This window comes from Capra hircus, chromosome 8 (assembly GCF_001704415.2).
Source record: "Capra hircus breed San Clemente chromosome 8, ASM170441v1, whole genome shotgun sequence".
Lineage (NCBI taxonomy): Eukaryota > Metazoa > Chordata > Mammalia > Artiodactyla > Bovidae > Capra > Capra hircus.
This window is the reverse complement of record NC_030815.1, coordinates 105,961,671-105,986,858: the sequence shown is the minus strand read 5'-3', so window position 1 is coordinate 105,986,858 and position 25,188 is coordinate 105,961,671. Positions and strand designations below refer to the sequence as shown.

General features: G+C 44.2%; 1 protein-coding gene across 2 annotated transcripts in view; it reads left to right on the top strand.

Moving 5' to 3' along the window:
- Window positions 1–25,188, top strand: part of ASTN2 (astrotactin 2) — a 1,019,535-nt gene that overhangs the window by 388,526 nt on the left and 605,821 nt on the right. For both annotated transcript variants that reach the window (XM_018052685.1, XM_018052684.1), the window contains exon 6: window positions 13,716–13,862. In XM_018052685.1, coding sequence (XP_017908174.1) covers window positions 13,716–13,862 — 147 coding nt within the window. The remainder of the gene's footprint in view (window positions 1–13,715; window positions 13,863–25,188) is intronic.

Sequence of the window (25,188 nt, the reverse complement as noted above, 5' to 3'; positions counted from 1 at the left end):
CAGGATCTTAGTTTCCTGACCATGGATCAAACTTGGTCCCCCTGAAGTGGGAGTCCAGAGTCTTAACCCCTGGACCGTCAGGGAAGGTTCAGGGCTATGATCTTAAACTCTTTTTTTTTTTTTTTCCTCATTGATTTCCCAAGTTCGCAGTGTTGAGAAATTATTGAGTTGGCTTTCAAGCTTAATATGTCTGATTATCAAGCTCTCAAGTCTTCCATGTCACCAACTTCACTTCTGGGAACATTGTGTGAACACAGGATCTTACAGAGAGAGAGAGATGTGAGGGGGCGTGGGGAGGGGAGGAGGGAGATGGAGAGGCTGGGGTAGAGAGAAAAAAGAAGTCCTCCCCAGTGAAGCCCGCCCTGATTTCATCCTGAATCCTCTGTGATCCTGAGCTTCTGTGAGTCAAATTTAGAACAGATAATACATATGGTTTAAGAATTAAGAGGAGTTTGGGTTTCCTGTGAGTTGCAATGGTTAGGGCAGGCTTCCAGGAGGTGGGAGTTCTCTGGTCTTGAGAAGTTGATCTCCCTTTGTGCATGTTAAGAAAAGTAGGCAGGACAACAGATCGTTGTGGGCAATGCATGCAGCCCGGGTCGATGGAAGGGATGGGCAAATGTAACTGTGGCAGAGTTTTTAGAACATGGCTGAGCCTTATTCTCCACCACTTCTCAGGTACAATCTGAGAGTCAGGAGAAAGAGGTGAAGAGGGGAGACACACAGAGATTTGAGAAAGCTTTCTTCCTTTAGAGGAAGTATGGTGCAGTGGAGGAGATATTGAGTTTGGAGGTCAATAGGTCTTGGTTCCTATTCCATCTCTGCCCCCTTGCAAGTTCTGAGCCTTTGGGCAAGTCGATTAAACTCTCTGAGTTTCCATTTCCTCCAGTGTCAAATAACATCCCCGTTGCCTAGAGTTGACCGTAAACATGTGAAATAAAAGAATTTCTGGCAGTAAAACCACCAGAGCAGACCTAGTAAATATGAGATGCATAGAAAACAGCATTTCTGTCCTCCTGCTTTCACAAACCTTCAACCACAGTCCAGGGGTATCTTCTAAGAGAACGGAAGAGTGACGTTTTTGGCACGCTCCGAGGAAAAGCAGCTAGAAATGTGTCTTTTATGGAGAAGGGCGATGGTTGGCCCTGGTCTTCCCTGGTAGCCATGGAAACGTGCGGCTGCTTTGTGCTCCGTCCCTTTGTGCCCAGCGCGTGGTCTCCATTGCTCTTGCCGTGCCCCTTTGCCTGGGTGGTGTGGGCTGAGGGTGGAGATGCGGCTCAGCAGCCTGCAGTCTGAGACGGTGACCTCCGGGGTCAAGCACCAGCATCTGAATATTTTTTTTTTCTTTTGTAAGTCAATACCTGCTGATGATCACCTGTGAATCCAAGACTCAAATGTGACCTTTTGTCCCTCCTCCTTTCCCATTTATTTCTGAGTGTTTCTAGGACTTTAGTTCTTTTGAATCATCTCCACGATTTCTCATTCACACACTGCAATTTCACCTACGGAGTACAGAATCTTTTTCCTTTCCCTAATGCATTCCATCAGCCTGTTACATTCCAGATGAATAGTATTTAACCTTCTACAATGGCCTCTCTTACCTGCCTCTTTTCCTTCCTTGAATGTATTTTCCTGTGACTCTTAAAGTCCATTTTCCTTAAAAAATAAAAATAAAAAATTTCTGGCTTTATTGACATATAATTGACATACATCTCGGTATAAATTTAAAGTGTGCAGCAAAGTGGGTTGACTTACATATTTTGTAAAAAGATTACTGTAATAAGTTTACTTAGCATCCATCATATCAAATAGATACAATAAAAAGAAACACAAAAGATGAGGAAAACATGTGTTTTCCTTGTGATAAGCACTTTTAGGATTTACCCTCTTAATGCTTTTCTGTGTACTGCACATCAGGGTGAGCTGCATGTCGTCATGTTGCACAAACATCCCTAGTACTTGTACATCTCACGACCAGAAGTTTGTATCTTTTGTTCACCAGCCTTCCAGTTCCCTCTCTTTCCACCCGCTATCCATGGTAACCAAAAATCTGGTCTCTTTTTTTCATGTTTTTTTTTTTTTTTCCTCTAGATTCCATAGATAAATTAGATCATACGGTATTTAGTTTTCTCCATCTGACTTATTTCACTTAGCATTATGTCCTCAGAGACCCTCCATGTTGTCAAATGGCAGGATTTCCTTGTTTTTTTATGGCTAAATAAAATTCTTCTCTGTGTGTGTGTATCTTGCAAATTGTTATCTGTGGCTGAACGGATAGGCAGTTTCCATGTCTCCTTTGTAAATAATGCTGCTGTGAACATGGGGGCACAAATACCTCTTCATGTTATTATAAAGCTACGTTTTCTGTCAACACTTGGGAGCCCGGCGACTACAGACCCTGTATTCAGACGAGACTGACTATGAAAGTGTCCTCCATCTCTTCCCAGTGGTTAAGTCTTATCTTTTCCATTTTCAGATAGCGATTGTAATTTCTGCTTTGCAAGCCTGTTGAAAAGTTTAAGCAGGCAAATGTAAGTAAAAATTTTAACCCAGTGCCAAGCAAAGAATGCTCAAAGTACCACACAATTGCACTCATCTCACACGCTAGTAAAGTGATGCTCAAAATTCTCCAAGCCAGGTTTCAGCAATATGTGAACCGTGAACTTCCAGATGATCAAGCTGGATTTAGAAAAGGCAGAGGAACAAGAGATCAAATTGCCAACATCCACTGGATCACTGAGAAAGCAAAAGAGTTTCAGAAAAACATCTACTTCTGCTTTGCTGACTATGCCAAAGCCTTTGACTGTGTGGGTCACAATAAACTGTGGAAAATTCTGAAAGAGATGGGAATACCAGACCACCTGACCTGCCTCTTGAGAAACCTGTATGCAGGTCAGGAAGCAACAATTAGAACTGGACATGGAGCAACAGACTGGTTCCAAATAGGAAAAGGAGTATGTCAAGGCTGTATATTGTCACCCTGCTTATTTAACTTCTATCCAGAGTACATCATGAGAAACCCTGGACTGGAAGAAGCACAAGCTGGAATCAAGACTGCCAGGAGAAATATCAATAACCTCAGCTATGCAGATGACACCACCCTTATGGCAGAAAGTGAAGAATTAAAGAGCCTCTTGATGAAAGTGAATGAGGAGAGTGAACCCTTCCCTAGACAGACCTTTGTTGGCAAAGTAATGTCTCTGCCTAGATAGCATATTAAAAAGCAGATTATGACTATGGTTTTTCCAGTGGTCATATATGGATGTGAGAGTTGGACTGTGAAGAAAGCTGAGTGCCAAAGAATTGATGCTTTTGAACTGTGGTGTTGGAGAAGATTCTTGAGAGTCCCTTGGACTGCAAGGAGATCCAACCAATTCATACTAAAGGAGACCATTCCTGGGTGTTCACCTGAAGGACTGATGTTAAAGCTGAAACTCCAGTACTTTGGTCACCTGATGTGAAGAGTTGACTCATTTGAAAAGACCATGATCTGGGAAAGATTGAGGGCAGGAGGAGAAGGGGATGACAGAGGATGAGATGGCTGGATAGTATCACCGACTTGATGGACATGAGTTTGGGTAAACTCCAGGAGTTGGTGATGGACAGGGAGGCCTCGTGCACTGCAGTTCATGGGGTTGCAAAGAATCAGACATGACTGAGTGACTGAACTGAACTGAACAGGCATAGGAGCAACAGTTAATTATTGGGAACTGCTGATATTCCTAACAGTGACCTTTGTATTAACTTCTGAACTAGCTCATTAGTTCCCTACTTTGTTCCACAGAACATTGATTCTGCAATATAGCAACACTTTGGGGAAACATTGGGTTAAATTCTTCTAAAGAGAATTTAATGTAGATCTTTTTAAACATTTTAATGCCAGGTATATACCCTAGCAATTTAAGAGGGGATTGTAGAATGTAGCATGTCCTAGAATTTTTTGAAAATCAATTTTTTTTTCTTTTCAAGATACATTTTGTTTTGTAGGCAATATTGCGCCAGCTCTATGGGCATTTAGGTACACTGTGTGGCCAGTGGTTCTGGATGTTCTAATCCTACCTTCCCCTCTCATCAGTGAGACCTGGGTCAATAGTTATGAAAGAGCACTAGACTCTGGGTCAGGTTATTCCCCTGGAATACATGAGTTCACCTGGAATACATGAGTTCACCTGGAATACATGAGTTCACAATTGAGTCTCTGCTTCCTCATTTGTATTCTCAAGATAATAGCAACATTACTGCACTGCATTTTTATAAAACGTGAATGACATGTTTGTGAGTAACTTGTAAACTAACAAGAATTGAAAGGAGTATGGCACAGGCGGCGACATGTTCATCACCACCCCACTCACCACCCCACTGCCCCCACCCCACTGCCCCCACCCCACTCACCACCCCACTGCCCCACCCCACTGCCCCCACCCCACTCACCACCCCACTGCCCCACCCCACTCTCACTGCCCCACTGCCCCCACCCCACTCTCACCGCCTTGAAGTTGCCTTCCTGGTTTCGGGAACAGCTGTCTGCAGCTGCCATAGCGAAATCAAGGAGCCAGCTGTTGGACCCCATTCCGTGTCTGCTGTCTGTCCCTTTCCCACCAACAGGGTGGTCCAGGCCTGCACTGCACATCCACTCCTCCCCACCAGGGCACAGCCAGCTCCAAGGGCTCCCCAGCGACCTCGTGGATAACGGTCAGCTCCACATAGCTCAACTGAACTATTTTCTCAGGCTCAGAGAGGAAGGGAAACAGCCATCTAGCTTGCCCCTCCCACCACTTGCCCTTCTGAAAAGCTTCCCTCCGCTGATGCCAAGGTCCCCTGGAAGACCTATGGTCAGTATCAGGTGGGACAACGAAGTCACTAAGAATCCACCCATAGTCCCCATAGGCTCAAGGGCAAGCTGAGGTCTGTCAGGGAATTAACAGGGTTGATTCATTTCTGCTCACATCACATCTGCCATGCTGACAGAGAAGTTGTGGAAGCTAATGGTTGAGAACTTGGGCTCTCAAGTTAGGTTTTTAAAAATTTCAGCCTTGCTACCTTTGAGCTGGGTGGCCTTTAGCAAGTGGTGGCGTCAGTTTTTCCATTTGTAAAGTGGGGAAAAGGGAATAGTAGACCTCTCATGAGATTTCTGTGAATGTGAGATATTAGGTGAAAATGGCTAATTATATTGTCTGGCACAAAGCTGATTTTTTTCTGAATGTTGGGTAATGAGGATGATGACATTCTTTGCTAGTAATGTCATTGTATAAAAAGCAAATCTATGCAAAGTGTAATAAAGAGACTCAAAGTATGACTTTAGAGAGAGAAAGTAAGGCTAGCGATATCTGGGTGGCAGAGGAAGACTCGAGGCAGCCGCATCTTGGCCTCTAACCACGTAGCTGCCTGCAGGAGGAAGTCTCAGTGCGTCCTCTTTGGCTTGGACAGCAGAAGTGGGCTCACAGAGTGAGATTCTAGGACTGTTTAGAACAAGCATCTGAATACAGAACTGCTGCCTCCTAGGGGGTGAGTTTGCTGTCTCTGGAAGTATGCAAAAGCTGGATGAACCCTTGCACCGATCTTCTAAAGGAAAATCCTAGGGAAGAGAGGAGACTGGGGAAAGTACAAATGGATGTTCTTTGGATTTGAGAGTGCCAGGTTCAGAGCGCCAGAGAACTCAGGATGCTAGTTCACGGCAGAAATAGAAAGGGGGCAGGCTGAGCAGAGACCTGGGCCCTGGTGGGCAAGACAGGGATGCGGATGCCCATGCTGACACATCACAGTGTAGCATTGTGTGCAGAATCCAGACCCGAGGCGGGTTAAGGAAAGGAGGCCGCCGTCCCCAGAGATCTGAGAAAGCCCCAGTTTCAGATATTCTTTCCTCCTGCCTCCAGGGTGACACTGGCACTTGGCAGACGTGTCCCCATTTTAGTTTCCAGAAATACACAGGGAAGCACAGAGGCCCAGGAGCTCAGGTGTGCCAGGAAGACCATGAGGCTGTCAGTGAGGTCACTGGGGCACCCCCTCCATCTGCAGTGGTCACCCTGATATGCAGGAGGCTTGGCGGCAGCTCACAGCCTTTTTTTTTTTTTTTGGTATGATTTCTGTCTGGGCAGGGACCGATCTTTGCCTGAGAAAGTAAATGAATGCATATGACTAGAAAAGTAGCAATAGCAGTATTCTAATGCTGACACCTCTTGGTAGAAAGGGGCGCAACGTTTAAGCATGCATTCGCTCACTCAGTAGATCTTTACTGAGCACGTAATATGTCCAGATGTGCTTATAGACACTGGACTCATAGAAGAGAATAACAAGTGATGCCTAACACACGCATGTGAACACACATATATGTGTGTTCAGTTGCTCAGTCATGTCCGACTCTTTGTGGCCCCGTGGACTGTAGCCTGCCAGTCTCCTTGGCCCATGGAATTTTCCAGGCAAGAATACTGGAGTGGGTTCCCATGTCCTCCTCCAAAGGATCTTCGCAACTTCAGGGTTGGAACCTGTGACTCTTGCACCTCCTGCATTGGCAGGCACATAGTAGGTGCACATTAAATAACTTCTTATTGAACGAATCCATTCCCAGATGAGGACTTTGAAGCTTAGAGAAGGAAGGTGACTTGCCCATGGGGACCAGCAGGTAGATGTAAAAGCCAGAATTCCAACTTGAGCCAGAGCATCACACGACCTCTTGATATCCATGTAGATGCCAAGTGTTGGGCGGTGGGGTTTTAAGGAATTGAGATGAAAGGAATGACATGGACACTGTATGTCGATCCCTGAGTATGTGTGTTCAGTGTTATAATCACAGTCTCTCATTTAACCCACACAGCTTGTCTACCAGTTGGGGACTACCATTGTCGTTTTATAGATTAGAGGACCAAGGCTCTGACCATGTTGGTAACTAGCCAAAAGTTAGAAGCTACTAAAAGGGAAGAATTTGGATTTAAATCTCTATATCCAGAATCTTACACCAAACCTCTTTGGCATTTCTACTCTCGGGGCTCCTTCACCTTAATGGCTGGGTTCCTGGAACCCCTGTCCCTCACCACAGTTCCATGCGCCACTTAAAGAAAGAAATGACTTCTCAGTTTTGGATCCAGCCTCTCGTCCCCCGGGGTACCAGGTGGCAGGAATCAGTGACAGTATAGCAGCCTTAGGTTTTCCACACACAGTGGCCTGATGGGGTTAGATATATTTTCTTCATTGTAAAACGTGATTCATTCAGTCCAAGTTTAACGTAAATTTGATTTTCCTCTCTCAACCTGGCATTTCCAAACTGAGAATCAATCAAACCCCAAATTATAGGCAGCATGTGGATCAACAATGCCGTTATTTCCGGTTGAATTTCTCAAGTAATGCATTTTATGTCATTCTCTGCTGCCGTGAGAGGAGTTGAGGGGTTAGAGGAAGGGAGAATGAAAGGGAAACTCGATTACTAAGTTTCTCCAGTCTCAATACACCCTGGGGAAATTCTGTTCCCACAATGCAGTTTTCTCCCTAGCAAGTGGTGAGGAGGAAACTACAAACTGGGGTGTAACCAGGGCTAGCCGTGGCCCTCGCCTTCCGAGGATGCTCACATTCTGATCTGGAGCTCTCATTTATTGAGTTGTTGTTTTTTTTTTTTTTTTAGCTAGTTACAAGCATCATCTTATTTTATCTTCAAATCAGTTCTGAAAGAAGACCATTGTTCTCATTTTGTTCTTTATTCAGATGGAGACCTTGTGTCTTCTTAGGGTTAGGAAAAAGGGGAAGTGACACACTGAGATTTTTGTGGCTAAGCCGGGGTAGGCATGTCTGGCTCTTAAGACCATCCTCTTTCCACAAGGCATGATGCTGTCCGGGGACCCGTATTCTGTGGTGAAGTGGGAGGTAGCGGGGTTATGGAGGAGAGGGTGGAAGGAACTGGGTCTAGCAGCCACACGGATGCAACTAGAGATAATCATACTAAGAGAAGTAAGTCAGAGAAAGATGGGTACCGTATGATACCGCTTACACGTGGGATCTAAAACTTGGCACAAATGAACCTATCTAAAACACGGAAAGAGACTCATGGACACACACGACAGACTTGTGGTTGCCAAGCTGGGGGGCTGGGGGGTGTGGGGAGGGAGAGGGTTTGACTGGAAGGTCAGTGTTGGTAGATGCAAGCTATTACATTTGAATGGATAGACAGCAAGGTGCTCCCATGTGGCACAGGATATATTCAATACTCCGTGATAAACTATAATGGAAATGAATATAAAAGTAATGTATATGTGTGTATAACTGAGTCACTTTGCTGTAGATTGGCACAATACTGTGAATCAATCAACTATGCTTCAGTTTAAAAAAAAAAAAAAAGGTACTATGTAATGACCTGTATGGGGAAAGAACCTCAAAAAGAGTGGATATTTGTAATGTGTAATTCACTCACTTTACCATACAGTGGAAACTAACACAACATTGTAAATAAGCTATGCTCAATGAAATTAATTTTAAAACATAAATGGCAAAAAAAAGAACCAGTTCTAATCCTGACTCTGCCACGTGCAGTTGACATGACCTTTGGCTTTTATTCCTCAGCCCCACTGTTCCTGTGCAAAACAGAGATAGTAGTAGCAGTTTGCTCTAAGGACTGAACGAGGTAACTCTCCTCTAGAATGTTAGCTTCAAGGACTTTGGCTGTTTACTGTTTTTCCCCCCTTGACTAGAACAGTGTGAGAGAAGAGTTGGTATTCAATAAACACTTGTTGGGAAGATGGATGGGTGGATAGATGGATGGGAGTGTTAGGCATAGCTCCTGGATAGCAGAAACCAGCTAACACATGGAGGTTCTCTTCCCTCCAGGCCTCTGCCTCTTGCACTGCAGTGCAGAGCCTGGGTGAGGAGGAGTTGTGTATTATGGGAGAGAGAGTTTCTACCTTGCCACTGTCTATAGTCCCGACTCAGAGCTAAGTGCTGATCATCAGTTCCCTAGGCCAAGAACTCTTAAAAAAGTCACCTCTGTTTGCTTCCCATTGTGAAGTTTCTGCCAGGGCCGTTGCCATGGAAACCCCCCAAGCCCCGGTGGCTGCTCCATGGGCATCTGGCCTGAGTGCAGACTTGATGTGCGTGCTCCCTTCTTCCCGGACTTCAGAGACAACTGTGCAGTTTCAGGCTTTCTCTGAGTAAATGGCTCCCCCAGGATGCCGTTCATCTGCATTCTCTCTCCCACTCCTGCTTCTTAAAACTCTCCGTGCGCACTCCACTCTGTGTGGCTTCAGTTTCTATAAAGAATCACTCAGTCCCTAGTATGTTCTGATAATGGGTTGGACAAAGAGGTAAGTCAGTCCTGATTTCTGCTATCAGTTATGAGATAAACACCAATGTCTGGCTTGGAAATGACCATTTTACCAAGGGTCTGTCTTATGCCAGAAACTGTGCTGGTCATCTGACATTTGCTGTCTCATGTCTTACAACACTCTTGAAGGAAAGGTCATTTTATTCCTATTCTCCAGATAAGAAAACTAAGGACCAACGAGCTAATATGACTTTACTCCTACTCCTCACCCCTTGACTGTTTTTTAAAACAATATTGCTTTTTCATTTTGGCTGTGCTGGGTCCTCACTGCTGTGCGCCGGCTCTCTCTAGTTTCAGCGAGTAGGAGCTTCTCACTGTGGTGGCTTCTTCTGTGCAGAGCACAGCCTCTGGGCACATGGCTCAGCAGTTGCTGCGCGCAGGCTCTCAGGCACGTGCAGTTGTTGTAGTACATGGGCTCAGTTGCCCCACAGCATGTGGAAGCTTCCCAGGCCAGGGATTGAACCCATGTCCCCTGCATTGGCAGTCAGATTCTTACCCGCCGGACCACCAGGGAAGTCCCCTGTTGACTCTTAGGGACCCTGGATTACTCTGAAGATTTAAATGGAGGGCCCAGCATGGGCCCAGGGAGCTAGTCCAAGCAAGTCCTCTCCTGCTCCTCAACTCTCTTCCCCCAACCAGAAAGCAGCCCCATGGAGCCTGGGTGGTATATCCATAACTGGCTAATTAGTGGACAGAATGTCTTGATTATAGCCATTTCCTATTGCTGCAACAACCAGTCTGAGAGATGCCCGCTGGACCACCCACAGGGCACCGTTTTCCTTCCAGGGTGTCCACATCCCAGTGCCAGGTGCCTCTAGGCACTTTTTATAGCTTACGCTCTGGACCTGGTTCACCCTCCCAAGAGTTTATTCATGTCAGCCTCATCTTCATGTGCTCTTTCTCTCAGAACAGCCGCTATGGAGCCTGGAGTGGAAGCTCAGTGCTGCTTCTAACTCATATCTGGGGGCAGGATGGGGAGGGTCTTGTTAAATACCCAGGCTAGTTGCAATATGTTGCCTTTTTAAGAAAACGCCTACACAAGGCACCAAGCCCTAGTTCATACCCTTTCTGGTAGAAAACATTGATGTTAACTTGAGTCTTCTGTTTAGTTATGAAGCAGTTGATAACACCAAAGTTTGAAACAGCTTCTTGTGGTCCCAGATGAAAGGAAAAAAGTGTGTTTTTGTTGTGGTCCTTTTTTAAGTTTAGAGATTTTCTATCTCCTGACACCAGAACCATCTTTTTATCTTAACCACTCCTCTGTTTAACTGGTATTCACTAACTGTAGCAGCCACAGATAATGAATTGTCCCTGCCACAGGCTCTGCCTTGCTCTGTGCTCAGTCGCTCAGTTGTGCCTGACTCTTTGTGACCCCATGAACTGTAGCCCACCAGGCTCCTCTGTCCATGGGGATTCTCCAGGCGAGAATGCTGGAGTGGGTTACCATGCCCTCCTCTAGGGGATCTTCCCAACCCAGGGATTGAACCCAGGTCTCCTGCACTGCAAGCAGATTCTTTACCATCTGAGCCACAAGGAAAGCCCAAGAACACGAGAGTGGGTAGTCTATCCCTTCTCCAGGGGACCTTCCAGACCCAGGAATTGAAGCAGGGTCTCCTGCATTGCAGGCAGATTCTTCACCAGCTGCCCTACCAGGGAAACCCCATGCCTTATTCTAAGACTGGCAATAAAGATAAAGCCCTTATTTTAAATGAACTAATTTCTAGGTTCTAGGCAGTGAACTTGGCAGGAGAGACATAAAGATGGTGAAGGTGGGATCCCTTCCCTCAAGGAGCTCACTGGTTATTAATAAAAACAGATACTCATACAGGAATCCCAGAGTGGGCTGTCAGGGTATCCATTAGGTCCATCCATCTAAGTGTCGATTGTGTACGCTTGCTGTGCTTTTTGATAGGTCACTGCCAGGGCCTGGTTGCTGATATTGCTACCGTCACTTCTGCACGTTATGATGCATTTACTGAGACACTACCTTACGGGCTTCCCTGGTGGCTCATAAAGAGCCACTCTTGGTTAAGAGTCTGCCTGTGATGCAGGAGACCCAGGTTCGATCGCTGGGTCGGGAAGATCCCCTGGAGAAGGAAATAGCAACCGTTCCAGTATTCTTGCCTTGGAGAATCCCATGGACAGAGGAGCTTGGCAGGCTACAGTCCGTGGGGGTCACAAGAGTCGGACACGACTGAATGACTAAACCTGTTTTTAATCTATTTACCGTATTCCAGACATTGCACTCAGCATCAGGACACAGTAATGAGCAGAAGACAGGGCCTGCCCTCAAGGAGTTTACCATCAAGTTACTAGATTCTGGTGTTTGAATAAGATATTTTAAGAAACCCAGCAAATGCAGACAAATCTCTCTAGAGGGAGAGGAATTCACATTTATCATTAATCTCAGTCAGGGATGGGAGACAAGAAAACAAGTGGACTCAACTTCTACAAATAGCTCCCATGCTAATGGGAACATGATGGAGAGTGCTCACTGTGGCATCACTGTAGTGCTTCAACCGTGCCAGCACCTGGCTAGCTGGGTAGGAGAGAGTAACAGAAGGCATGAGTGGAGGGGCCCCCCGTGAGCCCCAGATACCTGCCAGGCTAATCCGCATGGACCACATCCTATGGCCAGATGCTGTATAACAGTTCAAGGGGTTCCACCAGGGAGTGGGGAGCGAAAATGTGCCCATACCTGCCTCATCTCACAAGCAAACAGTAGAAGAGATGCTAAGGGCACAGAATACAGAGGACTGCACGCTCTTTAAATGCTGTGGAGGAGGACGACGGAAGACGGAAAGACGACATCGAGGCTTCCGGCCAGTTTAAATGCTGGTGCTTTCAATACTCTGGGGAGACCAGGAAAAGGAGGAGAAGGGAATGTGTCCAATGTTGAACATGTCATTTTGTCATGCCTGTGGGATCTTCAGAGAGAGAGGTCTGGGAGGTTTGGGCATCAAGGTTTGCTCCAGATAAGAGTCCAGAGGATAATAGAAATGTGGGAAACATTGCTTTAGAAGTGGTAATCAAAGCCTTGAAATTAAATGTGAAGAGTAGAGCCTAAATAATGAGATCCAGTGTGGGCTCCTGACATAGTCCACAGAATTTCTTTGCTGACTCTCCTTGCCATGCAGACCCAATCATCTATCTACTCATTCTACTGCATCCGTGAAGCTGTCTTTAGTTTTCTCAAGTAACTCCCCCCCCACATCCCCCGCTGCTATCCTATGCCCTCTCTAGTAGCTCTTAGCACAACTTGCCTTGGATTCTAATTAGCTGTGGATAAGCTTGCCTTTGGCCTTCCCAGGTGGCCAGTGGTAAAGAACCCGCCTGCCAATGCAGGAGACGTAAGAGGTGCAGGTTCAGTCCCTGTGTTGGGAAGATCCCCTCCTCCCTGGAGGAGGCAACCCACTCCAATATTCTTGCCTGGAGAATCCCATGGACAGAGGAGCCTGGTGCGCTACAGTCCATAGGGTTGCAAAGAGTCGGACACAACTGAAGCGACTTAGCGTGCATGTACAAGCCTGCCTTTGCCCCTAGCCTGTAAGCTCTTGAAGAGCAAGAACTATTCTTTTTCTGCTCTGTGTGTGTCTCACATAGTAGGTCATCAGTAAATGCTTGGGAAATTAACTTGAACTGATCAGCCTCAAACAGTATGTAAAACCGTTCTAAATGACAGACATTATATATACACCATGCCACGTGATAATCACAGATGCTTGTGAACTTTTATTATTATCCTCATCATTCACACAAGAAAACTGAGGTTCAAAAATGAAACCACAGCCAGTGAGGACTGAACCCCAGGTTTGAACTCATAATGGTCAAACTCCAAAGCCCATGCTCCTTCCCCTTGGCCCTATGAGTTCAACAACACAGCATCTTCTCAATTGCTTCTAAAGAGAGTAGAAAATTTAATATCATCTAAATATTAAGAATGACCAGTCTAATTTGGAGGGGAGGAGTGAAAATTGCCACAATTTTGAAGAAATTTGTTTCTTTTCATTAATACCAAAAGGGATAATAAACCTATTATGCAGTGGGTTAAAGATCCAAAAAAGGGGCTTCCCGGCAGTACAGTGGTTAAGGTTTTGCCTTCCCATGCAGCGGGGTACAGGTTCAATCCCTTGTCAGGGAGCTGAGATCTCACATGCCTCTTGGCCAAAAGAATAGAACATTAAAAAAAAAAAGTAATAGATTCAATTAAAACTTTAAAAAAATACAATTGAAAGAAAAGAAAAAAGAAAAAGACTCTATAAGGGACCACGAGATGTCATTGCAAGCGCAGAGACTGGGGAATGTGGTTTCTTCTTCCTGGTTCCCATTTGGAAATCAACAGGATTCCCAAGCCCCAGGCTCCTCCTGTTTCCTCACCTTGGGGACTTATGTATCTTTGTGTGTGTTCCTCTTACAGGTTTGCTGAAAAGCCCTATGAACAAGACGGCCCTGACACTGATTGCCGTGAGCTCCTGTGTCCTGGCCATGGTGTGTGGCAGTCAGATGTCCTGTCCCCTCACAGTGAAGGTGACGCTGCACGTGCCCGAGCACTTCATCGCAGACGGTAAGAGCTGAGCGTTAGAGACGCCCCACGCCGGCTAGGCACCTGGCACTCCTGTCTGGTCGGATGTTTCCCATGAACATTCCCCCCTTGAACGGGCCAAAACTAGGGAGAGCATCCAAAGACCTTAAAAGAGGTCTTCATCATTTAGAATCCTGGGTTATTTAATACAACGAAAGACTGCTTTTGTTCCATGAGCAAGGATAAGGTTTGTTAATAAAGAATTCAGACATGAGTTTGCAGAAAGATCGAGTACTTCAGAGAACCTACTGTTTCTTATCAAGCTTGTGCATCCTGCTGTTGTTGAGTCACTCAGTCATGTCCGACTCTCTGCAGCGCTGTGGGCCATAGCATGCCAGGCTTCCCTGTCCTTCGCTATCTCCCAGAGTTTGCTATTCCAAGCTAAATATGCCACTCCCCCCCAAAAAAAACAGTCTTTGCTCATTAAAAAGTATGACAAAGAAGACTGTATGAGCTTTGTGGAAACTTCCTTGAGTGTCCTGGATTATATTCATATCTCATTCCCTGTAAATGTACTTTACAAGCATATTATATCCTACCATTTACTCTTCACCCAATTAATTTGAATTAATGAGACATAGTAGTTGCTGTAGTCATTCGCAAAGCATGGTCCAAGAAACTGATTAAGGCGCTTGATATCTATTGCTAAAGTGCCCTCCAGAAAATGGTTCCAGTTTCCGTACATCCAGCAGAATGTGATGTGTTTCCCCAAACGTTTGGCATTATTATTTTTTTTACAATTTATAACACGTATATTATAACTTTTCCTTTTTATACATTACAGAAGAATTGCTTTTCTCTATACTCTTCCATTTGGGAAAAGAGTTTTTTTTTTTTTAATGAAGTATAGTTGATTTACAATTTTGTGTTAAATTTTGCTGTACAGCGAAGATACATACATACATATATACATCTATATATAAAATCGTGTATACACACGTGCACACACACATTTTTATGGGCCTTCCCAGGTGGCGCTAGTGGTAAAGAATCTGCCTGTCAGTGCAAGAGAGGTAAGAGACCTCTAGGTTGGTAAGATCCCCTGGAGGAGGGCATGGCAACCCACTCCAGTATTCTTGCCTGGAGAATCCTCATGGACAGAGGAGCCTGGCAGGCTACAGTCCATAGCGTCACAAGGAGTCAGGCATGACTGAAGCAACTTAGAATACATAGGCACATGCATTTTTAATATCCGTTTCCATTATGGCTTATCACAGGATGCTTTATATAGTTCCCTGCAAACAGTAGGATCTTGTTGTCTGTCCATTCTATGTAAGAGTTTGCATCTGCTAACCCCACCTCCCAACGCCTTGCTTTCCCGACCCCCTCCCCCTTGGCAACTAACAATCTGTTCTCTATATCCGTGAGTCTGTTTGTGTTTTACAGATAAGCTCATTTGTGTTGCATTTCAGATTTCGTATGTAGGTGATATCAAATGATATCCGTCTTCCTGACTGAGTTCCCGTAGGATGAGTATCTCTGGTCGTATTCATTTTGATACCGATGCATCAAAATGTATTCCCTTCTTTTTTTACGGCTGAGTCTTATCCCGTTGCTTGCATGTACCGCATCTTCTTTTCTGTTATTAATCTTTACTGGAGTATAGTTGATTTACAGTGTTGCGTTAGTTTCAAGTGTACAGCAAACTGAATTATACACACACACACACCACTCTTTTTCAGATTCTTTTCCCATATAGGTTATTACAGAGTGAAGGTCCCTGTCTTATGCAGTAGGTCCTTATTAGTATTAATATTATTTTTAAGTGTATTAAAAGTTACCATAAATATAATAAAGAAGACATATTAAGTATGCAGCTTAATGAATTTTTACATTTTTCACCCAGATCAAACATAAAACACTATCAGAACCATCAGCTTCCTTACACCCCCTCCCAGTGAATCCCCTCCCATGGATAACCACCCTTCTGACTTAAGCACCAAGGGAGTACCATTATTTTTTTTTTACTCTTTTTCTGTTGGATATATATTAGATGTTTTTGAGAGCCTTACTGTATATTTGTCCCCCTTATGCCATTGCAACTCAATTTTATCTCTAATTTTTAAGTTACAGTGTTTACAGCATAGCACTTATTTGTTCAGTATGTTCTATCCAAAGGGAACTTCCACCTCCTTTCCCTGAAACACTTTGACTTCTACTAAAGCATCCTGTGATTGCTCCTACTTCACCATAGTGAACTAGCCCCTACTTTAAATTTTTAGAATTATTTTTATTGATGTATAGTTGATGTGCAATATTATAAAAGATTCAGGTGTACAACATAGTAATTGACAATTTTTAAAGACAACATTCCATTCACAGTTACTGTAAAATATTGGCTATATTCCCTATGTTATACTGTATATCCTTACGGCTTATTTATTTTGTATGTAGTACTTCATACCTCTTAATCCCCTCCCATTATCTTTCCCCTTCCCCTTTTCCTTTCCCCTCTGGTAACCACTGTTTTTTTTTTCTCTCTCTCTATCTGTGAGTCTATTTCTTTTTTGTTCTTGTCACTCATTTGTTGTATTTTTTAGATTTCACATTAAAGTGCTATCATACAGTATTTGTCTTTCTCTGTCTGACTTATCTCTGGCCTCATTCTGACATCACAATAGTTTTGCCATTTTCTTCAAGGATAGGGTGATCCTTTGATTTTCCTATCTCCCAACTATATGCTTTCTAAAAAATCTGCTTCCCATGAAGGTGGGACATGATCTAACAAAGAAAAAAAAAAGACATATGTATTGAAGTTGGTAGGGTTTCTAACTCTGATTTCTGGAAATATGATATGAGAATGTTTTGCAGAGAGGCAAGAGGAGAAGTGATGGCAATGGTACCTATTTCCTTGAACCCTTACCATCACTTGGCATTAATATTTGTAAATGCAGTCAGATATAGCATACATAAAGAATGCAGATTGCATGTATATAAATCAGTGGTTTTTTAAAACATATATTTATACAGCCAAACAGAAATATAGCCCCCCCCACCCACCCAAGGCAACTGGCTGAGTTATAAGCAGCAACACTGTCATAGTGAGGCCTATCATGGTGAGAGCAATCCCCATCAAATGGGAGAGAATCCATCAAGACGAGGCCACCCAAGGACCATGGCCAAGGCAGCTCTCACGGTTCTCACCTTTCCCCATGAAGCTTAAGCTGCCAAACTGCCACCAACCCTTAGAGTGCTCAGTCAACCACGTGCCTTTGGGCTGTCCATGGTGCTGAAGTGTTGAAGGTGGCTGAGTAATGGGTTTGGTCTTCAGCGGGGAGATAATGGATTCTGTACTTGTGTTACAACATAGTTGTACTTGATACTTTCTGCCCATTACGCAAAAAGGTCAGTATGATATAGTACTTGTCCAGAGCCCAGCTGGCAAGAGCAATGAATGCAAACAGAGTCCCCATCCAAGCCCTTGGCAGATATCACCCTTTCCTTTGTCTGGGTCTTCTCAAGACCACTGGTGGCTTTTTGCTCTGCTAAGCACCTAGTGAAGAGATGGGCTAGGTGTGTGTCCAGATTGACTGGATTTGGCATTGATTTTTCAGCTGTGGCCTGTAAGTGATCTGCATTTGGATTAGACAACCCAAGTGTCTCATGATCCCCAGAACTAGTGAACCATATTCTCTATGAGTAGATCCCAAGTATTAATGGTCTTAACAAGAACTCGAGGAGGTCCATTATCAGAAGTTTGAGAGCTGCATCAATATTTCTGTAAGTGTTACTTTCCTTTCCTCTAACAGGGTAATAACTCCTTGAGACCTCTTGCAGCCCTCATAAGGGGCTTTGTTTTCTTCCATCTTTGACTTGATCCATGCTAATTTATCGAGCTGCCTCATAGTGCAATTCCAGTGATTGCCAATAACACTGAATATCATGTGAGTGGTCACCATGCTTCATAACAAAGCAGCTCTTATCACATGGATTTGGGCTTCATCTAAATTGCCCTACAGGTAACATTATTGATAAATAGATATTAGTTAACATCAAGAACTCGTATGAGTTGAGAATTTAGTTTCTTCAATTCTTGGGGCTTCCAGTGTACATTAGGATATGTTCACCCAAGATCCTGGCTGTATAATAATCCAGTAGAAGACACAACTTTTAAAGGAATAAGTTGTCTAGATTAAATAGATGAAATGGTTCCACTCTAGTGTAGATAGATACCACTACGCCTAGAGTTTTCTGTTCTGTTTTGTTCTGGCAATTGTACTTTAAGAAGGTCAATGATATATTGGAAGACATCCAAGATAAAGGACTCGCAGCCAAGAGATTGGAAAAACATTGTCAATATGTAATGGCTTCTTAAGGAAATGATGGAAGAAAATCATTCTGTAAGAAGTGTTTAAGGAACTCAGACAAAAAGTGAACTTGGAATTATTGAGCGTATCTGTTATGAATATGCAGTGTTCAAAACACCTTACATAAAGTTACTAATTTAATTCTCAAAGTAGAACTGTGAGGCAGGATTTAGCATCCTCTTTTTGCATACATGGAAGGTAGGTTTTAGAGATGTTAAGAGATTTAGCCAGATTAACGCACAGAAGTGAAGCAAGCTGTGCAAGCCCAAGCCAACCTAAACCACTTACCCATGCTTTTCCCACATGCCACGGCTTCACAAAAATGACCACGACAGTTATTATTTGTCTTGGAAAGGGAGCAGGCTTGTTCTGAAAGTCCCCAGGAAGCAAAATTAGAGCTATATGGGTTATGAAGGTGCTCAGAGATGGGAGAAAATTGAGTATTAGTCTGAAAATATCTCCACTTTCCAAGCGTTAGTCTCATCTATAAAGGAGGGGATAATAGTCGTATTTATCTCATGGAGTTATTGTGAAGAATAAATGAAATAATGCTCGTAAGACTTTTAGCTCAGTACCTGAGATCTAGTAATGGCTCAATAAATTGTATTAATGTTAGTAGTTGTGGTAATACTTTTTAATATCAGAATGGGGTCATTGCAAGGTAATGAGTTCCCCATCAGCGGGAATTTCCTGAAAATAGATGACCACGTTTCTATGAAGCCACACAAGAAACGTAAAGAAATATGTTTGGCTATGGTACCAAATAGTTTGAATTGGAGCCATTTTACCAGAATATAAATTTTTAAAACATTAAAAGTCTCAGGGCCTTTGGAGTACATTTGTTTATTCTTTACTGTTTCATCCCTGAGTATCACTCATTCTTTGACCAGGCTCAGAAATGGAGTGAGACTCAGCGGTGAGTTATGGCCAGTGATGTCTCTTGGCTAAATATACCCCTCTGTGGAACACAGGCTTTGTTCTTTTATGTTGATATGCTCATTGGTGAGCATATCATGGAAGCCACCATGCTTCCCTGGTGGCTCAGATGGTGAAGAATCTGCCTGCAATGTAGGAGACCTGGGTTCCATCCCTGGGTCGGGAAGATCCCCTGGAGAAGATTTAGCCAGATTAACGCACAGAAGTGAAGCAAGCTGTGCAAGCCCAAGCCAACCTAAACCACTTACCCATGCTTTTCCCACATGCCACGGCTTCACAAAAATGACCACGACAGTTATTATTTGTCTTGAAAAGGGAGCAGGCTTGTTCTGAAAGTCCCCAGGAAGCAAAATTAGAGCTATATGGAAAGAGTCAGACATAGCTGAGTGACTTAACACTTTCATTTTAACCTAAACACAAACTGTGTTCTTTTATGTTGATATGCTCATTTGGCATAAATATTCCTGCAAAAATATCTATTTGTTAAGGTCAAGTTAATGTCTTAGCATTAACTTTGGGGTTGGACTGAGGTAGTATTCATGTCTTCTCTGTTCCCTGTGATTGAGAAATTGGGGATTATGGGTTCCTTACCAGCCTATGACATCATCAAGTGGAAACATTCATCATTAGGATGCCCTGGTTCATTAATATGCCCCATGTGTAGCTGCTTTTGAACACATTATATACAATGAATCTCACTCTACATTGATTTGCTTGCACCCCTGCTTTATGCCTTTCCACCCAAGAGAGTGAGCTAATGTGTGGCTGTGCCGTTAATGAGGAACGAGGTTCGTAATTGACTTCAGAGCAAGTGTGCGGTGATTTGAATACATGGGAGAAGTCGTCTCAATTCTTGGAAGTGGAAATTACGCCACACTGAAGGTGACTGCTTAGTCACAAACCGCCAAGCAACTTGTCTAAAGAGAGTAGGTCCCTGGTCATCTTGCTCCCTGGGGTCATCTGGAGCTTTGTTTTGTAACATTTAGTTTTTATTTCAGACCTTTGAGTACCATGGAGCATGTTCGTGTGTAAAGGTGCTCTTCAAGATGACCTCTGCCTTTTCCTTTGCACACATTTCGTGGTGTTTAGGCAGATAGACTGCTGTGCCTTGCATGTCCTCATTTCGATGTAGTGCATGCCTCCTCGTGTCTGATTTCCTCCTTTCTCCAAAAAAACTTCTTCAACAAAACCCCTAAAACTTCTTCAAAGAAAACACCCATCAGAAATAATCGCCCCTTCCTTGAAAATTGCATAAACTATATTTGTACCTTTCTAATAACCCCGGGGTCTAATTTCCATCACTGTTATTGTTACGCATATGTCATTGTTCCAACTGCCATGATCCTAAGAACTGGCCTCCTGTGTTAAATCAAGCACCTCTCCGGTCTTTTCACAACACTGAAAACGGAGCTATCTTTTAAAATGGAAAATCTCAACATGTTGCATCCTGCCATAAAATGTTTAAGTGCTTCTTTTTTTTTCCCTTTTTAAAAAATATATTATTATTATTTTTACTTTACAATATTGTATTGGTGGCAGATTCATGTTTAAGTACTTCTTATTGTTCTTGTACTTGTTATAAAGACTGAACGCTTCAACATGGCCTTTAAGTTCCAGCAAAATCAGGCCCCACCTTCCTCTCCAGCCTCACCTTTTACCAGCAAAATCAGGCCCCACCTTCCTCCCCAGCCTCACCTTTTACCAGTCTCTCTCCAGTTGTCCCCTTGAATATCTTTGGTTGTCTCCTGCCTCAAGGCCTTTGCACATGTTTTTCTCACTTTCAGAAAATTGCTCTCATCTCCTCAGTTTCCTTGAGACAAATTTCATTTACTCAACAGTGATTGACCTTCCTTTTTCATATCATAGCCTCTGTTGGGCCCATAACTATTCATTCTCCTTGAGCCCTGCTCTGTTCTTTGATTGCATGCTTTTCTATTTGTAATATTCTTGCCTAGTTAATATTGGGCTCACCCCCTAAGTTGTGAGCTCCTGAAGGATTGACATCACCTTTGCTTGTTCTGCACGTTATATTCCGGACAGCATCCAAAACAGCGTGCCCCTCCAAAGCTTTGGTAGAATGAAAATAAATAAATAAATAAATGAAGTGATTGTAATAGCCAGACTGAAATTTCCTCTAGGGCAAAGCCACCATTTATTCATGTCCTGAATTCCTGTGAAGCCTAACGGAGATTCTGACTCCTTAGGTATACGATACGACAGTGATGGCAGGGAAATGAATGAAGGCAGAGGGAGCAGGCAGGTGGATGCCGAGGCCCTGAGAGGCTACGTTCTGACGCATGACAGTGCATGAAATCTGAGGCTGCCTCCTCTCCTTATAATTGACTTCACTCCCCAAGGTTTTAGTTCCCATCCCCAAAGATAAGAAGCTCCAATCAAACTCACATCGTGCCCCCCGTTCCCCAACACCACAACGAAACAGGCTTTATCCCAGAGCCCAGGAAGAAGGGAAGCTATAAATTGAGCTGAGATTCAGAACACCCAGGGAGGAGGTGGCAATGAAATGCCAATAAACCATATTAATATGCTGAAATCAGGAAGAACAGGTTGAACTCCAACCCAGAGTTAATAACTATACGTGAGAGAGTGCGGGAGAAGGCAAGGCGAGGTTTCAGTCAGAATTAAAATGAGGTCTGTAATGAAACTGGTAATATAATTATAAACTGTGAAAACTTTTTCCCTTTTCCCTCTTCTTAATGGACAACTTGCTTAGCAATGGCCTGGAGCTGGTGCTGGGAGCTGTGGAGACCCCTTAGAGTGGAATCCCCCCCCCCTTTTTTTTCTTTCATCAACTCTCTTCATTAGAAAAGTCTAAATCCACAAAACCATGGAAGGAAAAAATGCATCAAAGCCTTTTCTTCCTTAAATAGTAACTGATCCCCAGGTTAAGGATGACAGGGAACTTGAGAGAGAACAAAGCCCATAGAACCATTCCAAGAAGCTGAACAGGCTCAAGCTTTTAAAGATACCACAACAGATAGTTGGGTTGGGGTTTTTAATGACACATTGTGCTACGGTGTTAGCTTGGCTTCCGACCAGGATGAACTGTTACTAATTTCTCTTCTTAACAGAAGGGATAACTGAGTTTGACATCTAAAATTGGAGACTAATTTCTGTGTTTTGATAGCAGATCGAGTCCAAAAATATATTAGTAGGAACTGGGGGCAGAGAGTGGTGGCAAGGGGTAGGGCATTTTAATTTATTGGCATTAATAATTCTATTCTTCTGTTGTGAGCAGAAGGCCACTTTGACTTTCTGACTAGGAGGAGAGAAAGGCAGGTGGGAGCTTTGATGGGATGGAGCTAAAGGATGTAGAGTTAGATGTTTGTATAATTCTTGGCTTGGTGTTTGCAAAGTGGTATAGTGTTACGGCAAGGGTGCAGTGCTGGGATAGAGAAGTGCGCGTGGTACAGAGGTTAGGTGCGTTGACCTGTGGTCCAAGGGATGTGACTTCTATTGCCAGTTCTTCTGATTTCTCCTTTGTGACCTTGGACATATCAGTTGACCTGCCCTGACTCTTATTTTTCTCATCTAAAAGCGATGTTAATGCTCCTTGCCTCAAATCATGGTCAGTGAGCTTGATGAGTGTGGAAGTACTTGACCAGCTGTGAGAACAGATCTGATGATGAGAATGTTGTGCTTTCCCTTTCTGTTTGTTCAGTGTATTATTATTTATGAAGGTGATAAAGAAGCTGGGGAGAGGTCTTCATAGGTATGGCCAGGTAAGTAGAAGGTACAGTTTTAGAGAGGCTTAACTTGGCCCCAAGGAAGAAATTAGTTAAAAATTCAGTAATAGCAACACCTCTTCCTGATTCATGTATAGTGTCTGTTTTCTTCCTTCCTCCCTCCTTCCTGTGGTCAACAAATATAGTTCGTCAGCCTCCGCAGCCTGCTCTGATGCTGGGGTTGCAGAGATAGATAAAACACCATCTCTGGCCTCCCCCAACTTGGTGGTAGTGAGACACTGCCAAGAAGATGATATAGGCAAGCAGTGTGGTAAACATCTCAAAGGGGTACACACTGGGTTCTCTGGGAAACAGAGGAGGGCCCGCCAAGTAGCCCAGGCTGGAGATGGGGTGCCAAGGGGAGGAGGTCTTGAGGAGGCAGGAGGCACTACCTGAGTTGGGTCTTGAGCCACTGGTGTTCCCTGGAGGTGGGTCATGTGTGACACAGGCTTCTGGGCGGGGCGGGTCGTGGACACTTGTCGCTGCATGCTGTTGTTTAAGCCTTCCAGCAATTGATTGTGATTGTGATCGTAACAGCGCTGTGAATTGGTAACATTTAGAGAACATTGCTAAGCAACGGGCCTCGCGCTGAGTGCTTTGCAAAGCATTACCTCATTCAATTCTATTACCACATGTAGTGTGTTAGTCGCTCAGTCTGTCCGATTCTTTGCGACCCCATGGTCTGTAGCCCGCCAGGCTCCTCTGTCCATGGAATTCTCTAGGCAAGAATACTGAAGTGGGTTGCCATTTCCTTCTCCAGGGGATCTTCCTGACCCAGGTATCGAATCCGAGTCTCTTGTACTGCAGGCAGATTCTTTACCATCTGAGCCACCAGGGGAACTCCAACATGGAATCTACCAGTAGTAGATCCAGGCATTTTCCCCGTTGTAAATTTAAGGGAAACTAAAGCTGAGGGAGTTTATGTGACCGCTTCAGCATCACACAGGCAGTAAGGGGATGGGCAGAATTGTTACAAATTAGCAACCATGAGATGGTGGTAGACAGAGAATTATTCAATGACAAGGTTGGGTTCTAGCTAGTCCACAAATTCACCTGGACTTTGGGCAACTCTCTATTTCTCTAGACTTTTTCTAGGTTTTGACATTGTAAAATGGGAGAAATGGAAAAAGGTGGTACTTAAAATTCCTCCCTCGTCTCATATTCTAACAGTAGAATGAGAAATACTGGGGTTCAGAGTACCCCTTTACTCATCCCACTGGGTTTGTGGCCTCCGGAGTCTTTATGAAACAATCCCCTTAGCATCTCAGTCCTCTATTTTTCTACTCTTTTTTGGGACAGTCTGTAGCCAGGCAGCCTCCTGAGCAGGGATCTTGGGAGCACAAGCAGCTGAGCAAACCTTTCACAGCCCACAAGTTGCCATTTGAAGAAAGCTTAGAAGGATCACAGCCAAGCATGTGCAGGGACCACAGGCTCCCCGGGATGCAAGTGTGAAGCAGAAAGCAGTGGGTAGCGGGGCTGCGGTGGAAAAGATGCCTCTCGGTCTCTAACTCCCAGCTTCAACTGCCGAGGGCCCTTGAGCATCTCAAATGCCAGTAAGAGGGGGAGGATGCATCGTATTCAGAAGGAAATGATGAGATGGGAGGAACCATTAAAACCTGTGCCTCCCCTCTGCTTCTCTGCCTCCCCCTGCTCGTTCCTCACCGCCCCCACCCTATCCACCCCCAGTCTCTGCCCAGCAGAGCCTTGCTGTTTGGCTTTCCTCCCTAGCCACCCCTCTAGATTATCTAAGCCAAATATATCTACAGTGGCATCGCCTTGGTTTGTTTTTCTTTTTGTTTATTTATTTATTGTTTTGGAGGGAAGGGAGTTGTTGGCAACTTCCTGAAGCTTTGCTTAAGTCCCTGGGCAACTCACCCTTAGCTGGAACCATCCCCAGAGGCTGGACTACTCCTGAAGTTTCCCTGGCTTCCCTCCCCTGATCTCACCCTGATTCTCATTTGGACTTTACCAGTGAGTCCGCCAAGCAGGACTGCCATCTGACACTGCTGTCTGCTCAGTGCCAGGACCCACACTCTGGAACTCACTCAGATACTATCAGCTCTGAAGGAACCTGAAGTAGGGGAAAGGATGCAAGATGTGAAAGCAGAAAGCCTTAGTGTTAGTTGCTCAGTCATGTCCAATTCTTTGCTACCCCATGAACTGTAGCCTGTCAGGCTGCTCTGCCCATGGAATTCTCCAGGCAAGAACACTGGAGTGGGTTGCCGTTTCCTTCTTCAGGGTTAGCAGAAAACCTCCAGCACAAATCTGCACTCCTCCACTTACTAACTATGGATCTTGGACAAGTCACCTTGCGTCTCAGAA